Here is a 15,678-nt window from a genome sequence, read left to right on the forward strand (position 1 = left end):
CTATTTAGACCTATTAATCTGGAGATTTTTATAATAGTTTTATTGAAATATTAACACCTCAAAAAGTAAACACTGTTATACATGCTTAGTATATAGTTTACCCTAATAGAGATAGCTACTAGCAGAGATATAAATATCTTTAATGCATTTATGGGGCTTGAAGTTTATTGACTTCTACTCATCATAGATTTCTTCTGAACGAAGGGTCTGCTCGGGTAGTTTTCCCCTTTAGCACAGTAACAGCCTCTACTCTTCTAGGAAAGCTTTAGATTAGATGTTGAAATGTTTCTTTGAGGACTTGATGCCTTGCAGGCACAGGAACATTAGTGAGGTCATATATTGATGTGAGATAATTAGATGTGAATCATGAAAGCCGGTCCAGGTCTTCCCAAAGATATTGACCGTTTCTCCATCTGTCCAGAAAATGCAGTCCCACTGCTCTATAACCCAGCACTTGGGGTCTTGGGTGCACAACTGTATGACGAATGCAATGAATGTAGCTGATGTCACTTATTTTAGAGTGTGTCTGATGTCAGTGATTCAAAATCATACACAAACATTGAAGACAGAATTTGTAATACAACCAAATGTAAACATTCACAGATGTACAGATAGATACAGTATGATTTTAATAGAGCTGTGCAGCTTATTGCAGCTTTAATTGTTGCATGGCTATTCAAATGTCTTTTAATTTTAAGAAGAATGCTGAGGATATTCACTTTTTATGCATCATTAAAAAACATACTGGTGTGGCATAATGGTGATTAAAATATTATATCGTCATGATAATCAGAGAGATGCTGAATGGATGAGGTTCAGCCCCAGCTTCATAATGACAGCTGAGAAATATAGAAGATTACTGCTGCTGGAGATGCTGTGGTTTTAAATGTCGCATTATCACGAGGATTAGCAAAAAGCAAGATGTGACGGATGAGCGAAGAGGGAAAACATGAAACTAGGAAACAGAGCTCAGCACTGAGAATTATAGGCCTGTGCATGTCTAAGGGAGTGTGCTGTTGTTAAATAAGGCTAGGCTTTTTCAATATTTTATACAGATCAATGCTGCCCCACAAAGACTTGTGAGGAAAGAGCCCTGCTGGGTCTCCGATCATCCATTCTTTATGTCAATTTTGTCAGGCGCTGTAAACTAGGACAAAGTTGGGGTAGATATGGACACAGCACTGACAGATTCATGGCCCATTAAAGCCTAAAGGGAGCAAGGTTTCCTCTACAGGTGCTACAGGTGCTTCAGGACTTCTACAAGCTTATCTGGCCCGCGGTCCTGAAATCATACAGCAATAGTATAAATAGTTAAAAACTATCCTTAACTGTTGCATAATTTGAGAGTTATGTAGTGGTCTTGATATTTTATTTAAGAACAGATATGATTACATAACTCAACCACTTATGTTTAAGGATATTCTTATAAATAAATATAACCTTTATAAATTGTATAAAAAGTCATTAATAATCATTTATAACACAAAGCCAGAAAGGGCAATAATGACCTGTTTGCTAATTAGTGAATCCACATCTATCACATATACTGTTAAAAATGACCGATACTTACTGTTCCTTGTCTTCTACATCAGTCAATATGTATTTGTTAATAAGTTTAACCATTTAATCAACTAACGACCAGAATATATATATAGCATATTCTTTACCATGGCATTTTCAGAAAGACATCTTAAATTAACTCTTTTTAAAATTGTTCTAAATGGACACATAAGCAAGGATATAAGCCTTCACAAAGCTGGTTCATAAAGCTTTATACCAACTATCATTTTAAATCTTACTGTAGATCATTGTTCATAAGGCTGTATCACACCTTTATTTGTTTTTTTTACACCTAGATAAACATCTACAAATCTGTCTCAATAATTTTGTCATAAATACTCCTTAAGTCAGGTTTGCCTTAAAAGGTGACACTAATTTAAATAAGCCTTTAGAGATGTTTATATTATTTAATGTCTGTTATCATATCGTTGTTGTCCAATGAAAAGCATGTACCTCCACAAATAGTAACAGGAGAAGGAAAAAACTTTCTTAAATTTGAAGCAATTCTATTGGTCCATTCTTCATGAAATGGTTCTAAAATGTGAAGTTAATGTAGATTAACCCTTTATATTTCATCATAAATTGTTTGCCATTCTGATATTGTCAGAGCTTGGCACAACCAAAAACAAACTGGCCTTGGACAACACTGGCAGAGATGCATGATGGGTAAATTGATGAAGTGAACCACAGGTCGGAGAGGATAATGGAATAGAGGGAAGGTTCCAGGAGAGAGCAAAGGGTTGATGACTAGGCCTTTTCCATTAACTCGGGGGGTGCCGTACAGAGTGAGACTGTGAATGGGGTTAACTCTCCTCCCAGCCGCCCCGTTCTTACGCCTGTGTGCGTGACATAGGGTCCCGTACCCCATCAACCTGCATGCTTGTGTGCCGTCAAATCTCAAGCCAATAAAAGCTGAGCAGAGGAACGCAAGCAAAGCAAAGTTCCCAGACCGTCTATACTATGGTCAGGTGTCTGAATGGTTTATACAGCTCTGGTATGTTTGTCTACAGCACTCTTGCCCTACCCCCTTTTAACCTATTCCATCTTACTCGCCAATGTTACGCTGCCTTAAATAGTTTGCCCAGTTGGTAGCTGTCTGTGTCACAGAATAAAGTCAGATAAACTACTTGAGTGTGTGTTCCATCACAGCTCTGCGTTGGTTTAACAAGGTCTGAGAGAGGGAGCGAACTGGAACAAATGATGCATTACGATCTGAGCTGAATGTGACCTCTGGAGGAGTTTCTGAACAACAGAAGACGATACTGTCTGAGGATCAGTTTAGCAATGTGATCTTATTGTTGTTTTAGCTTAATAAATAATATTACATACAGATTTTAAGAATACTGGAAATTCAGCCCATTATTCACAATGAAAGCATTTGACTTAATGCTTGCCTGCTTACTTGTTCTGGCCTTCTATGAACCACAGCCACTGTATAATTCATTATAGATCTTGGTCTGGCATGATAACTTCTAAGAAGTCACAAACCCAAATAACTCTGACTGAATCGGAGCTGTGCTGCAGCACATTTGGATGGATCAATGTTTGTGCAGCTTCCTGGAGAAGGATATTCAGACCTGAATCAACATATTATTGACATGAGAAAGAATTGAGACACAGAGGAGGTAGAGACATTTTAATACTAACAGGGCTGACTACACACGTGAAAATGATGGTTCTACAAGGGTTTTTCAGTAACGAGAATGGTTCTATTTAGAACTCTGAACACTTGAAAGACATTTTGCGTGATTTAATGGTTCGTTGCTTCAGACTGTATGTGAATGTGCTACAGATGGTTCTGTATAGCACCTTTTAGAAAAGGGTTCTGTCCGGCACCAAAAAGTGTTCTTCTGTTGTTACGATATCAAGCTTCACACTTATTAGGAGGAGGTAGCATCTCTTATTGCATGTGGCTGCTGCTGCTGCTGCTACTGCTGGGTATTATTAGACTGGCTAACACCTCACGCTCTTTCCTTTTCTTCCAGGCTGCAGGGCTTTCTCCTGGGGAGAACCAGACACCTGGCCTCCTCCTGGCTCCTGGGGTGAGATGGGGCCAGACGCCCATCAACCAGTCCACGCCATGGGAAACGGACGAGCCTCCAGCCAAACAGCACAGAGAGAGCGACACCACGGGTATGTTCTCCTCACCTCATTTGTTCCACCTTTCTCTGCACTAGTCTTTGACTCGACAGGATAGAGTTGGCAGGCAGCATTATTTTGTGCAAAAATAACAACCCCACTTTTCTGTTGAGCATAAAAAGAAACCTGACAGAAGCAATAGTGAAAAAAATTGAAAAACTGTAGAATATATTTCATAAAATAACCAAGGAGAGCAAGGGTTAAACGTTGACGGCTTCAGACATCCTCCTGTAGAAATGCACTTGCGTGTACTGCCCTTGAGCTGTCAGTTCTCTCCCATTATTCTGGAAACTGTCATCCGTTAGCGTGCTAAATCATTCAAAAATCAGTGAAAGAAGTCCTGAACCATATGAGAGGATATCTAAAATGGATGCGTGTAACACACAGATTCATTTTGATATCAGCACAGCAGGGGTCAAACCTGACACAGTGAAACAGAAAGAGTGAAAATATTAGGGATAAAACGATACATTTGTTTATTTGAAATCTCCATAGAAGCCACACCAGAGGCTATGTCATATGGAATAACCTTAAAAAGAGTGATGACTGAATTAGCACCATTGGTAAAAGGATTTGTTGAAGCTGGGAAAGTTGGGGGTATTGTTTTTGACCTTTAAAAACTGGACATTGTATGGACTTTGAATTGGAGGATTGTGCCTTTTGTGTGGCAGTTTTGTATTTGGGACAATTCGGTGGTCCATATGATGCCCCCTGCGGTTGTCCATGGCCCCCTACCAGTTGGTGTGATTGTGGATTGAGTGGATCGCAGAAGGAGGCCTTGCTAGCATTGTGCTACACGCTTCAACACCTCACTTCTAGCACCATGGCTGAGACACAAGTGGCATGGCAGCCATCTCCTGACACATTCTGCTCCACTCTGGCACTAATGCAGCTTCAAGACACAAGCGCCATTAGCTCCGAAACCAGCTCCACTTAATTGAACAGAGCTACATGGATTCTGTTAACAGCTCTGCTGGAATTAATTAGTGGCAATCGCAAAAAGCACTGAGGAAGTTCTTTTATTTTTTCTTCTGCAAACTTTCACAGAGTATGCACTTTTCCCTTTCTCCTTGTCACAATACATTTACCGTATTTGGAATTCAATTAGAGATTGACTGAGAAATTGGAAAAGATTGGAACAGAATTCTCTGGAAGGGTGAAAGAGCACTTATGAAACAACCGATATTTCATCCTTGCACATTTTAATTATAGGGTACAAGAGAGCAATCAAGACTGGGATCCATTTCATGTTAATGCAATTACTTTTTGCTTCTAAAACCTTTCATTAGCTTTGCAGCCAAAGACTGCAAATATGAGTGTATGTTGGGCAGTGCTAATGAGTTCAGGCTTTTGAATTTAATTATGCTGCAGAAATCTACAGGAATTCACTAATACCCCTCAAAAAGAATGGCGGTGTGGGGGATCTCACATGCATATTCCAGTAATATCTGATAATGGTCTGGCTTTTCCTTCTTTTTTTCTTTCTATTTTTTATGATGACTGTCCAGCGACCAGTGCCACTTGCTGTTTTATTTATCATTAAGCCTATGGACTTCGGGGAAAGGAGCATTCTATGCTTTCTGTTATGATTAGCCATAAGATTCTAAAGAATAATGCAGATAAAATGCCCATGCATACTGGAGTAGATCATCTATTCCCACTAGCATCTTTCCCCCAATTCACTGTACAGTGCAAAGAGGGCCAATGTCATGAATAATGTTTTTTAATCTTCTATTTTTTTCCCCGCCTGGTAGAGTGTACCCCATAGACCTTCTTGAGCTGTGTGCTATTTTTGTTCCTCTTCCGGAGGAAGGAGGGCACAGGTCCAACATGGCTGCATATTCATGAGATTAATCTAGCCGTTTGTGGTTGTGGTTAAGCCTTCCCGTAAGCCAGGCACCTCTTTGGTTCTGATCCGCAGGTCTGTGGGTTGTGGACAAATCAACTGTTGAGGTTCTGATTAGCTTCAAAAAATCTCAGCATAGTTTTGGTTGTGGAGGAAAGTTTTAGACACTGAGTGCTTTGTTATAGAATTCTCTCCCAGCGTTGATATTTAATGATGCATGATTTAATTAGTGAATTCATTAGCTAATGCTTTTCTCAAAGGAGGAGCCACTCTTAATCCTATGGAAATAAATGTGGTGTAATAGCGTAAATGATAAAAGAAGATGAATGAGTTGTTTTATCCTAGAGTTATGAAGGAATGTGAGAACACTCGGTTGCAATGGGTAATATCCACAACCAAATTTAAGCTCTTCTTTAACACACATGTCTATATGCTATCAGTTTGGGGAGAGGTAGTCATCCAGTAAGAATTTACACATTTCTTTTTTAGCAGGCCCTTATGTTGGCTTGTGCAGTGTTATTGTGGCAAAGTGCTTGTTAACTGATCATAATCAGGACCCTCTGATAATCTTAGACAATATGGAGTGTTTCTAATCAAATACACCTCACAGGTGGCTGCCAAGAAACACCATATGTAGCTTAATGTGCTCTGTACAGTCTTAAATATAATGGATCCTGTACAGATTTGGCTGAAATGTATAATATATGCTGCCAAAAAATCACTAAGTGTATTATTCACTTCTGTTGCCCTGCATACATTGTTGGTCCTAATCTCAGTCTGTCCTGTTCTTCAGTGGTCAGGAGCTTAAACAGTGCCCACACACTTACCAGTTTATTAGACATACTTGTCGTTGATCCACCTTGTAGATGTAAAGTCAGAGACAGTAGCTCATCTATTGCTGCACAGTTTGTCTTAGTCATCCCCTAATCCTTCGTATGTGGTCTCGGGTGTTCTAAAATTCCAACAGCACCTCTTGTCTGATCCACTTGTAATGGCACAAGACACTACCAACATTTTTGTCACTATATATAAATATATATAAATTCTGCTTAACAGACTGCTATTTAGAACATGAAACAAAAGAAAAGCAACAGCAGTCACACATCAAATCTATATACTTATTAATCCAGATACCGGTCTAAAGAGAAAACACAAAGAAGAAAGAAAGCCTTTTGCAAAGGTCTAGAAAACATGGTTGCACACTGAAAACCCCAATTCTACACACTGAAATTAATACAAATGTTTCTACCAGCTGTGCCCTGCAAACAAAATGTCTGTACTTGTTATTTTCCCCCCAGGTTTGTTGCGTTCAGGTGTTTAAACTTTAAAACGTTGCCTTCACATACTTAATGTTCAGTAAAGAACAAAAAGAATTTCTTCTATAACTTCAGACCAAAGAACCATTCTTGGCATCTTTCCTGACCTCATGACTTTATAATTCTTTCTCTTCATCTTTTTTCAGGGCCACCGTGGGTGCCTCCCGTAGTTGCGGTCAGTCAGCCCAGCTTGTTAGCTCACTCCTATGGGATGCCTCAGCCGCCTGCTTACAGCCAAGGAGTTTCTGTCCAGTCACCGATCATAGGGGTGACCCCAGCCATTCAGACCCCAGTGCCCCCCCACCATCCCCTCATGACTGCCCATTTTCAGGTCCCCCCTCACTCATCCCAACCTCCGGGTGGCCTGGTGCTCAACCTGACCAACCAGTCGCCTTATGCCACCAGCCAGCCCCCCATTGCCCCAACACCCTTGACCACCGGAGGACAGGTAGCCCACCCCACACCCCAAAGTGTGGTCGGGAACAGTCACCTGACCCACCCACTCATGCAGCCTCCTGCTTTGCCTTCTGCCACACTGCCACTCACCAATGGGCAGAGTGCTCAGCCCTCACCAGCCTCCGCCAATCAGGAGAGCCCAAATGGGCTTCAGATGCTTCGCACAGTCGGGATGGGAAAGTACGAGTTCACAGACCCTGGGCATCCTAAAGGTAAGAAAAGCTGACTGCGAGAGAACACGGCTCATGTTGGCCTTTGGAAAATAATGAATATGCCTCTAGGTTGTCACATAACATCTTTTTCAGGGAATAGCATTTGATGCTGGCAATGAAAGAGAACCACAAAACGTGCTGGTGGGACGCCGTTAAAAATAATACCCCAGAAGCATCGGCCTCTGGAATCAAAGAGCTTCCGAGGTGGAGGATTTCAATCATTCAGCAATAACAACTGTCACTAAAACTGTGCTTCCCTCCTCGAGAACATTCGCTCGGCCTTCTGAGAGGCTCGTGCTGTGAAGACTTGACTGTCTTCATGGCAATAAATTGTTGTTTGCACAAGATAACCTTGGACTAGGCTCTGTCAGACCAGAAACAGATGTTCAGTATTCCCTGAGCAATTTTCACATTTAATGAAGCTTTTAATCTAGGTTTAGATTGGCTTTCTAAACTCATTTGATTTTTTTTATGAGATCTATAAAATGGGTGCAATTTACTTTCCACACTGAAGCAACCTGCAATTGTCTCTTAAGATACAAAAGGTCCAATTAAACCAGGCATTAAAAATAGATTCTGGGTTTAAGTGGACAGCTAACACACAAGTAATAGAATTTTTTATTTATATTTTTTATTTTTGTGCTTTCGGCCAGGGTTGTGCTAAACTTGCACTTCCCCATTTACATCATACTTCTTATTAACGCGTGTAAACAGGATTAATCAAGATCCTAAATCTAAATAAACATCTTCTCAGTCCTTTTGCCTTTTCTATGTACCAAAGTTTTTGGGGGCTAAGATAAATATGATATGCCATATTTTGAGGGGGCATGAGAGATAATAACAGGCTAATCATAGACCCTCATCTACGTATTAAATCTTGCACAAGGTCAGAGTAACAAAGTCTTAAGTATTGTTCGGGGCACTTGGCTTTGAAGGGCCATTCTAGAGGCCATGGTATGGGCTCTTATTCACTGCCATTTCCTCCTGGTCCCTTTCAACTCCTAAGAGCACTTGTAGTGGAGGTGACTGAGAGGTCTCGGGTGCTGTGGGTTTTTAGAGCTGTGTCCCCTGCTGAGAGGGCCTTCTGAAGGAGCCTAGATCCTTCACAGCTCAGCACACAGACTCCGTGTTGTGAGAAGTGTCCTCTTTCCTTTCTAATGTAATTGTACTATGACTAAGGGCAGCAGGCTAAAAAGGTTAGCTTGATAGCATGAGCTGACACAGGAGAAAGCCAGCAGCATCCTGACTAGATTTAGGGAGGGATGGTACCATGGACAGTTTTCTTTTGACAAGGATATCAACTGTCAATCCTACAGTGTAATAAGAGATGACAATTTCAGCTAATAATAAAGTAGCCTGTTTTTGGATCACGTATACACCGGTGCAATAGAAGGCAATCAGTTTAACTCATTTAAGTGGATGTCATAGTGGAGAACAGTTGTGAGTTAAGTTCTGCTATTCCGTGCCATGTCATATTAATTTGTAAATGTATATATTTTTACATGTATTATTCCCAGCACTTTATGTAACCTTTTCCAATAATCAAATTCAAATTTACAGATATTGGTATCTTAGTATGCACAACAGCTTTTGAATCGATCAGTACAACACAAAAGGGATTATTGTGTTTTTGTATAATTTGTTCAGGTTCAGCTCTGATTTCAGTACCTTGTCAGAGAAGATTTTTATTTGATTTTCTATTAAGCATTTCATTTCAGGGTCAAAGCTCTTGCAGGTCACATATTATCTTGTAGACATCATTTAATGTATATATTGTTTCTTTTTTTTAATGGGTAAACAGCATACACGTTGTGAATACACAGAAGCAGGTGCTGAGTGGATATAACACACACAAGTAATAACATCACAGATAAGAGCAGACGTAGGAGGCAAGAATAAACCCGTTAAATTGCATGAGAATTTTACTTTTAGAGTATTAACTGGAATATACTGTTTGATTATTGTTGAATGGCCAGAAATTCTGTTTCAGCACATCTGTGTTTAGCCCTGTATTCCAGAACCGTGGATGATGACATTTTACAGCTGCCTGTCCTTTTTTGTATATTTCATTTTTTGACCTTCACAGTCTGGAGGTGTTTGTCAGTCTTTTTGCCAGTGATAATGTGTTTAAATTAAAAAGGACAAATGCTCATACACACACACACACAGTTGTTTCACTCTGTTTAAAATTCTGTTTCATTGGTCAACATCAGTGAAAGAGGGAAAGAGCAAAGGAAATGTGAACTATTGTGGTGATTTGTTTGTATGTGTGTTTGTATTTAGACCTTTGTGAGGACCATTTTATCAAATGATGCATTGGTATGAGACATGCACAGACAGATTCTGTTTCACTGTGGTTGTTTGTATGTTTGGTACTCTGTTTACCCCCACCCAACCCGAAACGTTTAAGGTTAATTCAAGTTAGGTTTATGCGTAGGCTCATCATTACTACCGTATTACAATAGTCCCAAAGATAGTAATACAAATTTATGTGTCTAATGTGTTTAAAGCCACCATTTCTACAGAACATCTACTTTAGCCAAAGAAGTGCTGGGATTTCTTGCAATTTTAAGCAGCACCATGGAGGGTGGGGGACAGTCTCCGGCAGTTTGGATCTCCAAGGTTGTCACCTTGTTGTGAGACAGGTCATAGTTTTACTGGAAGAAATGAATGCTGTGTTGTGTTGACAGAGTAACAAACACAAAGTCTTCGCAGCAGGGTCCTCGTCAGTGGGACAGAACAGCCTCAGGCTATGCAGTGTATATTGATGCCTTTGTGCCATTGAGAGAGATATATGGTGAAAAAGGTGGCTGTGGATCACCCCTTATATGTGCTGCCATGCTGTTCACCTTGTAAATGGATGTTAATAAGGAGAGAGTGAGAAGTGGTGCCATTTGACAGCTCTACAGGGATAAAGCTGTGATGGATAGTATGACATTACTTATTGAAATAGACCCACTCTTAGCATGAGGCAATCGATCCCAAGAAGCACAATGTTCGTCTAGTTTCATTTGTGAAATCAACCACACTGGACAGCAGGGCTTGTGAAAAGCTCCCCTGTTGACTACCCAAATTATTTATTGTTTTTGATATTAATTTCCTACTTATTGCTGAAATGAGACACTGCAAAGTATCATCAGGCATGTGTTTTATCGTCCATTTGTAGACACACACTAATTAAACACTTCTATATTTAAGGGCTATTACATTGGTTATGATTCTTATTAAGAGCAGTAAGAGTTACTACTTTTCTGGAAAGATTTACACTTTAGAGCATTACAGTGTGGATTTGATCACGTTCCAAGCAAAAATGTTGCCAGGCTCTGATTTTGGATTATTAATTATGAATACATAACACAGTTATAGCACTGTCTGGCCCTTATTATAAAGAATGACCAATTTTGTGGCATTTCTGAACCCTTTGGCCAGATGCCTTAGTGTGCTAAATCAAATCAGATATTCCCTCCTCACCCCATATAATTCTCCTTAGATTAAAAATACATCACCATGCTACCCTCAAAAATCTGGTTCTCTCTGAGAGTCTGCTCTAAATTGCTCTAGATATGGTCATTTATACTGGTGCTTTAATATTTACATCAGAATTATTAAATCACAGGAATTAGTTTTATTTGCATTGTTGTTTGTGTTAATTTGAATCATATTTTTAGGGTTTTTTGCGATATATAAAAATTTAATAAACACCTGTGTATTGTATTGTTTATTCTTACACTCTGAGCATGTATCTAAGATAATCATCATTAGGGCATCGGCTAGACTTTGCAGTAGTTGCTCATGCTATCTTTGTGAAGTTTGTTCTCTTTTTTGTGTGAGCTGTTTTTTTTTTCACTTTTAAAAGTTAGAAAAACATTCAAGATCTTTTACATATTTCCTTTCTAATTTGGGGCTGGAATTTTCACTAAAGAAAAAAAAACATACATGTTTGCTAGTTTGCTAACTTTTTCACCTTGCTCTCCAGTCTGTTTGCGTGGTCAAAACTGGTCAAATATGTTCAGTGGTGGACAAAGTACACAAACCATGTTCTAGAGTAAAAATACAGATACTCAAGGTAATATATTACTCCAGTAAAAATAAAAGTACTCATTGTAGAGTACTACTACAAAAGTATTTACCTTCAAATGTACTTAAGTATCGAAAGTACAAGTACCATGATGTATTATGGCTCTAATGTCCTATTAACATTTTTGTAACAAGACTCATATTTAACACCTTGTAGATGAAAAGACTTTTAATAGAACGCAATTAATTAGTATGACATGGATGAACACAGCAGAAATGGCCAGAGATTAAATACAATGAATGATGTTATATCAACTATTACATACACACAAGGTGCTGCCCCTCCAAACCAACAGAGGTCTCTGTCTCCTGAGTATTAAGCCCAATTTAAGCTTCTGTGTTGAAACTATGCTGTAGGCAATGTGGCCTGATGTGCACCTCTCCAAAAATGTAACTGATCGTGTCGACGAAGACTACAACGACTGCGATTGGTCTTCAGTAGGATGAACATGGTTCAAGTTGCTCAAGTCAAGAAGTCTAGAGTTATTAACTCCTCTACACTACACTCCCTAAATAGTGCACTTCAAGAATTCATAAAACTAATACCACTACACCACTACATCGTGTACTACGTAGGGTTGAAGGAGATGTTTGAAATTCAGCCCTAGTTGTTTGGCGGTGTAATTGCAGAGCAACACAGATGGCAACACACAAGTATAAATTTTTACAATGGAAAGGGAAAGTGCAGTGTTGAGCCCAGAGTAGCAACACTCTATAATAAGCTCTGTTCTCCCAGTTATAGGTCAATGAAGTGTCACAATGTTTTTGAAGCTGTAATTTTAAGGTAAAAATATTACATAGTGTTTCTTTAAGCTCTGTTTTGTCTGTGTATTTGCAGAGTTTAGTTTGAGTGATTTCTGCAATTCTGAGACACCTGTTTCTTAATCAGGCTGCAGTTTTGTTTTCCTGAATATTTCGCCTCACGTACTGTGTTAATCGACCAACTGACTCTCACCCTTGATGAGTGATTTGTAACATGTAAAGATCCATAAACCATGTATATGAGTGAATAGTAGTTACTGATGACTCAAATACAGCCAAATACTAAATAGTACAAGTCATTTTGTTAATTCATAACAGTTCTAAGAACTGAAAGAGATTACTTACAGTCTAAAATTCACAAAACAGCAGATTAAACAAAGCCTGCTTTTGGTATTATTGGTTTTAGGCAGAGAAACATTTTCATTTGTTTTAGTGCGGTGACTGTGTTCGTTCGTCTCCTAGCAATGGAGCCACTGTGTGTCGTGCGGAGAGCTATGTGGAGTAGGGAGATTTGTTCAAACGTGTTACAATTTTATTCACACATAAACCAAAAAGTAACAGCAGATTTTCATAATAAAGTGGAGTAAAAAGTAAGATATCTGACTTTGAAATGTAGTGGAGTAAAAGTAAAAAATCAGATACTCGAAGAAAGTATTCAAGTACTTAAGTACTGTCCACCACTGAATGTGTCCCTGTGTGTGTAAATGAGTAAATAAACAAACTGTCTCTGTCCGGTATGCTAGGGTTTCTCTCTCTCTCTCTCTGCGCATGGAGTTATCTGGGGTTTTTAGACAACAAAGATTGAAAAACACAAACAGAGATGAGGATATTGCTCTATTCCTAAATGGGTAATACTGACTTATTTTTGCTCTTTCAGATCACTTAAGGTGGACTGTCTCCAAACGACGTCTGTAGCTCTCTCCTGGCTCTGTCTTCCTGGCTTTAAACATTGAAGCCTAACATTGGCTCAAGTAGTCTAGACAGCTCAATTAGGACACTAATCAGTTTGGACAGGTAGTTAGCAGTGTGATCGAGAGGCCACCTCATGAGTGTTGTGCCCTGACTGGAGGTTAGGGCTCATAATACTGTCAGACACACTTACACATACAACCTCCCCAACCCTACTTCCCCTCCCCATTCACTCATACAGGTGCTTCTATTATTGTAATATACTGCTGTTAAACTTTACCTGAATTCTCTCTAGAAGCCTGTCTGTAAATGTCAGAAGTCTCAAAAGATGAATCACTTTATAATCTGAAATACATTCCATTTCTCTTTTGCCTTCAGCCATAAGAGACGAGAAAACCTGGACTACTACTGCGTTCCCTCCAGCAAAGTATTTGTCATTAGTAGGTGAGGAGAAATATTATCATGATGCAGTTTACACATGTATTTACATATAAATTAACACTGAATAGGAATGATGTGAAATGGTGAATGTTTATTTCAGTGAACATATTCCAGGATTCTGTTGTTGGGTTGGTAGTTGCCTGCTCCTCTAAATTTGTGTGACACAAAAGCATAATGGCAGCACTGCATTTCCACAGAGCAAAGCGATTTATTGCTATTCATGGGATCTGGAGACTACCCCTGACTCTCTTCAGAGATGTCCTCGATGCTTTTTTTTTGTGGGAAAATTGCTCCTGTAGAAGTGTGGACAGCAATTTCCGCCACATTGTCATTCAGATGTTTCAAGAAGCCTGAACCCTAGGAATGTTCGATCACTGAAACATCCCGCGAGACACAGTTGATAACATTCAGGTTTAATATGAGCATTTGAATACCAGACTCAACTCACTGTGCACCTGTTGGTAAAGAAATGCAGGAGCTGTGTGTCTAGTGGCTTGGCTGTTGAATTAAACCAGGCAGCTCCCACTAACATGCTTTCCTTCTTACAAATGACTAGTTTATGATTGGAAATGTCTAGTTTATGATTACTGCCCAGAGTCCATGCTTCCCTGTCATGTGGTGAGCAATGTGAACATGTTTCAGAAAGCCCTTTCCAGAGCGATACATCCTTGTCAGCCTACTCTACCAGTCTGGAAAATGAGGGTATGAACATATCTCAATCAACAAGTTCTCATGTGAAGGTTTGGTTTCGGGAAAGTTGTTGAGTTCCCATTATGTTCATTTTCGTTTACTAACACGACCAGTGGTCGTGGAGCAAGGGCCGAGAAGGAGAAAATGAATCGCAGTCCCATTGCTGTTTACAGAGGAAGATTAGCTGATTAGCTTTCCATACCAAGATTATGTTTTTCATTTTGCTCCTAAGATTTTTTTTAGAGCGCTGAACTGAACTGATGAAATTTAAAGGATTAAATTAAGTTCATTTGTCACAAAATTCGGTGTTGGCAACATAGTTAAAACTAATTTCCAACTTCCAGTTTAATTACCTCTGGTCTTTACCCACAGCTCTGAGGGAGTTTGCCAGCTATTGCAGTTTTGTTGAGTGAAATGTTCCAAGGGAAAAAGCTAAGTGCGTGCATCAGTGCCATTCAATGGATATAATCATCATAGCCCCTCTAATAAACTCATAAACTGGAAGCTGCTGTGAAGTCAAGTGATCTGTAAATATGCATTAGAACTTGTGAAAACATGCAAACTGAAATATTGCAGTTTTCCTAATGAGATAATCTCAGTTTATCACATTAAAACTTTCTGACTGAGGCAGTCTGTCACACTTAAACAAAGTGTATAAATAAATCCTGACAGCTCTTTTATTTTGTGTTACAGTGATGTTGTTGTATGCATGTTTTCAGAGATCAGGTGAGACCTGACTGAGTGTTCCTGCACAGACGTGTGTTGCTGCAGTGGCACTGAAAACCTGCTGTACGTGATTATTTGGAGTGCCTCCATTGAGACATATTTGGAGCTGGAGTACAGAATTGGTGTGGGAAGGAGACAGAGTCTGTCCTCGTTATCATGCTTTAGAAAGCAGAAACCCACCGTGAGCCCATACATTATAGCCCCTGCAGTTAATATAATACTCGGCTAGCAAGAGAGCTCATTAAGATTGATCATTCGCCCGGCCGGCTCGGCTACACCCGGACCCGCTCTGCCTTCATTAATCACTCGCTCTTCAAGATAACACACCGCCGCACCTGACAGGTCCGCTCCCAGACGCCCAGCACCAGCCCAGAAAAGAGCCAGCGCGCTCTTACTCACTCAGGACTCCCACTCATGCACGACCTGTCACCCTCTCTCACTCAGTCTCCCTCTCCCTCTCTCTCTCTCTCTCTCTCTCTCTCTCTCTCTCTCTCTCTCTCTCTCTCTCTCTGTCTCTCTCTCTCTCTCTGTCTCTCTGTCATGC

The 15,678-nt window shown here is 39.8% G+C and overlaps 1 protein-coding gene across 1 annotated transcript in view; it reads left to right on the top strand.

The window, feature by feature from the left end:
• LOC136702497 (kelch-like protein 29) overlaps nucleotides 1–15,678 on the top strand; it is a 216,394-nt gene that overhangs the window by 123,480 nt on the left and 77,236 nt on the right. The window contains exons 4-5 of the mRNA XM_066677586.1: nucleotides 3,546–3,693; nucleotides 7,008–7,529. Coding sequence (XP_066533683.1) covers nucleotides 3,546–3,693; nucleotides 7,008–7,529 — 670 coding nt within the window. The remainder of the gene's footprint in view (nucleotides 1–3,545; nucleotides 3,694–7,007; nucleotides 7,530–15,678) is intronic.

Source organism: Hoplias malabaricus, chromosome 7, assembly GCF_029633855.1.
Source record: "Hoplias malabaricus isolate fHopMal1 chromosome 7, fHopMal1.hap1, whole genome shotgun sequence".
Classification (NCBI taxonomy): Eukaryota; Metazoa; Chordata; class Actinopteri; order Characiformes; family Erythrinidae; genus Hoplias; species Hoplias malabaricus.